This window comes from Galeopterus variegatus, unplaced genomic scaffold (genome assembly GCF_000696425.1).
Source record: "Galeopterus variegatus unplaced genomic scaffold, G_variegatus-3.0.2 Scaffold3424, whole genome shotgun sequence".
NCBI classification, from domain to species: Eukaryota; Metazoa; Chordata; class Mammalia; order Dermoptera; family Cynocephalidae; genus Galeopterus; species Galeopterus variegatus.
In genome coordinates, this window is record NW_007729535.1 from 160669 (window position 1) to 168234 (window position 7566).

Here is a 7566-nt window from a genome sequence, read left to right on the forward strand (position 1 = left end):
ACCCGCTCCTGGCCCAGGGTTCACAGTCCCACTGGCATCACAGGAACTGCAGGCACGGGGAGGGGTGAGAGGCAGGTAAAATGCAGACTCCCCTCTTCCACCCACAACAGCAGCAAGAAAAAGGGTCAAGACCCTGGTGCTGCTGGGGACTGAGAGACAATATGGACAATGCCCAAGTGGACAGCCTTGGGCAATTCTGGTGAGTCAGGCTCAGCTGTGTGCACTTGGTCCCTGCAGCCTCGGAGGCTCGATGGCAGCAGATGCCCACAGAGAAAGCCCTGATGCCCCCTAGACTGCCAGTGTCTAAGGGCTGGGGAAATGCCCCCCGCCCGGCTTCATCTGGAGGTTCGACTGCTCCCTCCCATCTGCTGGGACACCTCTGACTAGTCTAAGCAGGTACTAGGCAGACCCCAGACAGGACCAGGCCAAGGCCTCACAGAGCAGGCACTGGGATGCCAGTTGACAGCAGTCCCCCCACCCCCAACCTTCACAGGCCCCAAGCTCTTACCACACAACTCACTTTAAAGAAAAAATAATATTTATTTGCAATATAAACAAAGTCCCGTTGCTGGTTCGGGATATATATATGTATGTGTGTATATATATGTAGGGTCACAAATTTTCCTTCATAAGATCATAAAGCAAAACTGGCCACCCTCTGGCATACCCTCATTTACACAAATCTGATGCATCTTTCTGGGTTTTTCTTTTTAAAAATAAAAAAGAGAGAGAGAAAGAGAACCACGTACAGCATGAAAGCTTTTCCTCGTTTTCTCGACTGTGGCAAGATTTTAGTCTGCTGCCCTAAAGAATCCCTGAAAACCACCCCTGTGAGGTAAGATGCAGTGGGGGCAGAGTTTCCGTGGTCTCACTCACATGCTGAGCGCTGGCTCCCTCAGGGACCCCAGCCCGTCTGCTCACCCCTCCCCGGGCCCCCATGCGGTCCTGACATCTGGTAGAACTGAGGCTGGAGAAGAAACAAACTGGAGGATAACGGAATCCGTGGCTTTGTTATGTGGATCCAGAGGGTGGGGTGGGGTAGACAAAGGCTCACCCCCTTCCCCTAGTACATTTTTGCCCCACCTGCCCCTGCCCTAGGGTAGAAATGGGTGCAAGTTTCCTGGTAGTAGAAGGCCTGGGCAAGATGAGAGCAGGGTGGGCTTCCACAGGGACAAAGGGGCTGGGAGTGGCAGCTGGACCAAAGCAGCAGGTGAGAAAAGGATGGGGAGGCAGGGCTGGGCCCCCACCATCTAAGCTTTCCCCAGCTTCTGGGCCTCCACTCCCAGTTACAAACACAGAGAGAAAAGAGACAGAAGTAGTGGGTAAGTATATAAAAGGGCCCAGGGCCCAGGCCCTCCTAGGGGCTGAGCCCAGAGGGCTAATGCTACTGCTTGGCAGTCTCCTATAACCCCACCTCCAGCAGGTCAGCAGCAGGGCCCCCCATCTTCCACCTCACGGAGATCTGCAGAGACCTCCAGAGGGGCAGGTGGGAGGGCAGAGAATGCAAAGACCACCCATCCAGCCCACCAGCCACAACTGGCAGCAGTCACCCCAGACAAATGAGGTGCCAAGTTGGGCTGGGCCAAGGGTGGGAGATGGCATGACTGGGGGTCCCGATACCTGGAGAGCAGCAAGCCACCCCTTCAAGGGCCTGCCGAAGAAACGGAGGCTTCACACATGTGCAAAACGCATTTGGTCAAGATCAACACGGGGTTTGTCTTTTCCATTAAAAAAAACAAAAACAAAAAACCAAACACACCAATAATTGCTTTTTGAAATAGAAAGAGAAACAAAACTGAGAACACTTCTCTCTCTCTCTCTTGCAGGATTAAGAAAGGGATGAAATACTGGTTTATACAATCCATTGTTGCATGTAGCCTGAAAATAACACTTTCTGTTAAAAAAAGAAAAATCAAGAAGAGCTTGAACACTCTCTGCTCCAAGGAGCTTAGATTTATCTGCCAAAAGTAAAAAGTAAACTCAGGTCCATGGATATGTCTTTTAAAAATAGCCAAATTGGCCAGGCCATCAGCAGAAAGGAGTGTCCTGGGACAATGACAAAGCCCCGTTGAACCCCCAAAGCCATGTGTCTGAGAGCCAAGTCCTCTCCAGCAAGTCCTGAAAAAGGAGGCCTTGCCTGTGGACCCTGCCCCCCACAGGATGGTGAAGGGGGCCCGGCCATCGACCAGCCTCGGCCTCTGGGCACAGGTGATGTCCATGGGTTCCTCACACCAGACACAGCAGGCTTGGGACTTCCCACCTGGCCCTGTGGAGTACTGGGGAGGTGCCCAGTGCCACACCCACCTCTGCACCTGGCCTCACGTGGACTCGAGCGTGTTGAGTGGAAATAGGTTGTGGTTGGTGGGTGTGGAGAAGTAGAGCTGCTCACTGGGTGCATGGTTGTCGCATGGGCTGCTTAGCCCCAGCGTCCGCTCAAAGTCCAGCAGCTGCCCCATGAAGTTGAAGTTGGGCGAGATGTTGGACTTTTTCCTCTTGACGAAATCATAGGCATCATTGAGTGACAGGTTCATCTTCTGCATCAGGTAGGCCACGGTGACCGTCACTGAGCGGCTGATGCCTGCCAGGCAGTGCACCAGGACACCACACTTCTTGGAGCGGGCCTCGTCTGAAACACATGCACATGGGTCAGGGAGGTGCCTTCTCCAAGAAGCCTTCCCACATGGGGTTACAGCAGGTGGGGCTGGGACACAGACAACAGCATGGTCACTGGCTGCTGCTGCTACCCAACTCTCAAAAGAACCTGGCCAAGCTTGGCGTGGGTGGGGCAGCAACTTAGGGTAGAGGTCAAGAGCATGGCCATGAAAATGGCTTTGCCACACTCTAGTTCCACATCACTGGACATCCCTGTGCCTCAGTTTCCCCATCTATAAAATGGGCCTACTTACTCACAGTGCTCTCATGAGGGCCTGAGACAAGTCAGCGTTCAACAAACTGTGACAAATGTGTTCACTGCTAGTCCTACTGCTGCCATAACTGTGCACTCTGGCTGTCTGAGGGCATCACCTGCATCCTCTTGGGTCATCTGCACCATGGCCAGTAAACCCATTTTATCAATGGGGAAACAGATGCAGAAACAAAGTGACGAGCCCAAGACCATAGCGAGGCTCCTCCTAACTCACCACCTGCTGCTGCCAGGCCATGACCTGGGGGTGAGGGCTGAGTTGTTCTCTCAGTGCAGCTCACATGGGTACTCCCCAAGAGTCTCCCAGGAAACAGGCCTGAAGGAGGATCCTCCAGAAGGAAGCAGGTGGCCCGGCCCTGCACTCGACTCTGCCCTCTGCCCAGGAAGTCCCCAAGGCCTTGGATAATGGCCACACCTGAGGTTCCAAAGTGGGGTCTGCTTAAGCAGGGCCCACCCCTCCCACTTACTAGGCCTTCCTTCACACTGTGCCACAGGCCCACATGCCAGTGACATCTCCCACTAGAGCCAACTGGATTTGACCAAACCCCCCTCCACCCCCAGCTTCTCCAGTGCCACCCTCACACAGTAGGAGCTCAATAAATACTGGCTGAGCTACTGAACAACTCAGTCCTATAACCTCTCCTCTCCTAGACCCTAGGACAGCTGCCTCTCTCTGTGCCATAGCTGTGCCAGGGACACAGATTAACAAGAGACAACTGTGGGGTCCACGAGGTCCTCACCTTCCTGGTTCCGAACACACCAGGAATCAGGCATACAGCATCCTACAAGATGCTGCACAGGTTCACAAATTGTTCTTCATTGCCTCTGGCCTAATAGAGCTTCCCCTCCCCCCATTCCTGCCCATCCGAGGGTACCCAGGACTAAGCATATAGTAGGTGCTTAATCCAGACTGGGGGCCAGAATAGCAAGGGAGGGGACAGATGTTGAGGCCGTGTGGTCTGACCTTGAGATTTGGGGCAGGGGTAGTAGAGACAAGCCTCTGGTGGTGACACACCAGGATGTGGGGAAAGCCTGGCCCCCCGGACCCACTCCCAGGTGATCTGAAGTGAAACTGTTTCCACTGGCTTTATTTTTAGCCCTTTGCAGGTGTGGCTGGTGCTCGATCCGATCCCACTGAGTCTCATGGGATGATTGGGCCTCAATTCCTTCACTTGTTGAATGAGGAAAAAGGACCCCACCCCCAAATGGGGAGGGGCCTTCAAGGATAAGGGTACCCACAAGACAAGCTCAGCCCTGGAGAATCCAGGTTCCCCGTCTCTACTGCCCTCCCTCGTTGGAGAGCTCAAACACTGAGGCAGCACCTACAGCCCTCTTGGCCATGACCCCCTGGGGCAGGGCTAGGAAGCTCCGGGCAGCTCCAAGTCACAGCCCCTCCCCTAGGCCTCAGCTTCCTTCCTTCCTCCCAGCCAGGCACCTAGTTTTGGTTCCCAGTAAGCGGATGAGGCGGGGAAGCCTCCCACTTCCTGTTATTAAAGCCAGCCCAGCCCAGCCAACACCAAAACGCCCTCCACTGGACATAGCTGCCATCAGAAAAAGACCACACAGGCCACCCCCATCCTGCCACCAGAGGCTAAGCAGAAGCACTGGGTCACTAGGCTCAGAAAATCCAGGGTTTACATTCATCCTGGGCCTGTGTCCCTTCCCCACACCCTGGGCTAGACCTGAGGCCTGTGAAGATGACCTGCAGTCTAACAGCCTCCAGCTGGCCAAAGAGGAAGCAGGATGGGGAGCTGGGACAGCTGAGGCTGGGGATGTAGGGGCCTTAGGGGGCTCTACGGCAGACAACAGGATGCACCACTCTAGGGGAGGTCTTTCTCGGGTTCCCCCCACCTTCTCTGTACACCCCCTATACTCCAAGCAAGCCCCACAGGCTGCTGAGAGCACTGGGGGTCCCATCGCCCCTCTGGGTCACCATACTCCAACAGCTGCCCATTTATGGAGAGGCCTTTGGCTCTATGGTTACCTTTCAGCCCTCTCAGGTACACAGTAAAGCCTAAAGAAGCACTATGACAGCCCCATCCCAGAGAGACACATGTGCCAAAGCGTGATGCAGAGTGAGTGAGACTCGTGGGAGGTCTGTGAGCTGTGATGTTTCAGCTTGCTAAGCCCGAAAAAACAGTGAAGCCAGAAAAACACAAGCAGGACAGCAGAGAGCCCATAGGGTGCTGACAGCTGGGGGTGCCTACGACTCAGGGGACTGCTCAGGCCCTGACAGGTAGAGGGGCCTGAGGACTCAGTGACTCACAGCAGGTATGGGTACACCCACAGACACATGCTGGCACACGCTGAGCACACACAGATCTCGACAGGCCCAGAGGAAACTAGTCAGGCACAGGCGACACCCAGAGTCCCAAACACACCTTGATGCACCCACCCATCCACCCTGCCCAGTGCACAGTAACACCTACCAATGAAGCTGATGGCCTCAGGGAAGAACTGGGAGAGGTTCTGGCTCCAGTGGTCAGAGATGGGGATCTGCTTATAGGTGAACTCGCCGCCATGCTCGAAGGCATTGGGCAGGTTGGGTGTGACATTGAGGATATACTTGATGCCGTACTTGCCGAGCACGTCCAGGTTGGTGGAGTCCTTGGCGCAGCCGAGGTAGAGGTAGGGCAGGATCTGGACGGGGAAGGCTGGTTGGCTGGATGGCACAGGGCTGCCGTCCGACTCAGTGGCACTGCTGGGCAGCTCTCGGTCTGACTCGCCGTCCGAGCAGTCAGAGCTGATGCGTAGGCCCCCCAGGCCCAGCACTGAGGTGGGTGGTGAGCCACTTGGAGAGGATGAGCTGTCCACGTTGGTCTCGCAGTGCTCTGAGTACTCCGTCTGGAACTTGTTGAAACCACCTGTGGCCAGAGGGGAGAGGGGGCCTGAGAGGTTGCTGAGAGCCCAAATGACCCACATGAGACCAAAGATGGCCAGGGCTCCCCCTGTCATACACCACAACATCAATGGTCAACATGGGCCATGCCAAGTATGTACACATGTACCCTTCTATTGTGTTCTCTCCATCTAAACTATGACCACTTCACAGATGTCAAAACTGAGGCCCCAGGAGGTGAATCAACATGCCTGAATTCCGAACCCTTAGCCATAACACTTCAGGGCCCCTGGCCATGTCACCAACTTTAGGGCACTTGAGGACAGGCCCCAGCACACTCCTCATGTGCAGCTCCCACGCACACCCAGCATCTGTGGGTGCTAACAGCTAAGTGGTAAAGAAAGGAAAGCAGACAACCTCATCTCAGGCCGGCACCTGTGGGTTGGCAAACCCCTCTTACAGGTGAGACCACAGGGGCAAGAGCCACATCTGGGTCAGTCAGAGGTAGAGAAGGCCTGGGCCTCCTGACTGGGAGTCTAGCCGTTGTCCATCCCTCCAACCACAGTTGGGGAGGCCCTGTCCCCCAGCAGGGACAGATTCGTAAAAGGGCCTCAGCTCCACTTCTCCGGTGCCCTCCATGAGAAACAAGGCCTCCTCAGCCTTGGACCCACAGAGAGGGAGGGCCACTGGGGCTATACAGGGACAGGAGAGATGGGGAGCGCCTTGCAGCTAGGTATGGGCCCTGCGCCCGAGGGTGCCGCAGGCCTCCCCTCCCCTCGCACCGCCCTGCTGCCAGCGAGAGGCCATTTTGGAATGTTAATTGGAAACACCGGCGGCAGCCACTCGCCCCCCGGCGCTGCCTCCCCCTTCTACAAGCTCTGAGGTGGCAGGCTGGGGACCTAGGGGCCCCAGGAGACCTGGACCAGGACAATGGACATTGCCTACGCCCCGCCTCAAACGCCTCCAAGAGGGGGCAATCCTGGGGTGGCAGGAACCTTGCCGGTATCCCGGAGACCCCAACCCAAACGGTCCCCATGCGCCCGAGGCACGGATAGTGCTATAAAAGGTGACCTTCCTGGCCCTGACCTTCTAGGCACACGAAGTCCAGGCTGTTCTTCGGTGCCCTGCCGCTTTCGGGGTTCCAGGAGATGGCCCCTCCCTTCTCTGAGGGACTCAGCTGGAGCCTGGGCGTTACTGTCGCCCCATCAACAGGAAAAAAAATGAAACCCCAGTCGGGGAAAAGTTTTTTCCGCCTACTCGAGTCGTGCCGAGAATGGGGGCGTTGAGGGGGACCCGCGCCTGCCCAAACCCACTCCGTGGGGGCCCGGGCTCCCAGGAGGGCAGACAAGGGCCGGGGACGACGTGGCGACCCGCCGGGCAGGCAGAGCGCAGGGAGAAGAAACAGCTTCCAGCGGGGGCGTCAGAGAGCCGGGCGCGGGCGGGGGGAATCCTGACCCCGTACGAGGTCTCGGTGCTGCCCTCACCTTGGAGGTAGTAGGCCTGACAGCCGTCGTCGCGCAGCTTCTGCAGGAGCAGGCCGAGCACGGAGGCTGGAGCCCCAGGCTCGGGCTGCCATTCGGCCGTGGCTTCGTCGTAGAGCAGCACGGTGGCCGCCTTGCAGCGCGTGGCGAAGCGCTCCTTGTCGGCGTGATTGGGGATGATGGAGCGGATGGGCAGGTTGCCCTTGCGCAGGCGGCGCAGCATGAGGCCCGGGATGGCCAGGTTGATGGCCGTCTCGATGTGCGACGACTCGAAGAGCTCGTGCGGCCGACAGTCCAGCAGCAGCAGGGACGCGCCGCCGCGC

General features: G+C 56.9%; 1 protein-coding gene across 1 annotated transcript; it reads right to left on the bottom strand.

The window, feature by feature from the left end:
* Positions 1–520: 520 nt before the first annotated feature.
* DUSP7 (dual specificity phosphatase 7) lies at positions 521–7560 on the bottom strand. The gene is made up of 3 exons (XM_008585041.1): positions 7247–7560; positions 5353–5787; positions 521–2626 (listed from the first exon to the last, which is right to left on the bottom strand). Exons 1-3 carry the CDS (start codon positions 7464–7466, stop codon positions 2319–2321), a joined length of 963 nt encoding a protein of 320 aa, XP_008583263.1. The 5' UTR covers positions 7467–7560; the 3' UTR covers positions 521–2318.
* Positions 7561–7566: the final 6 nt, after the last annotated feature.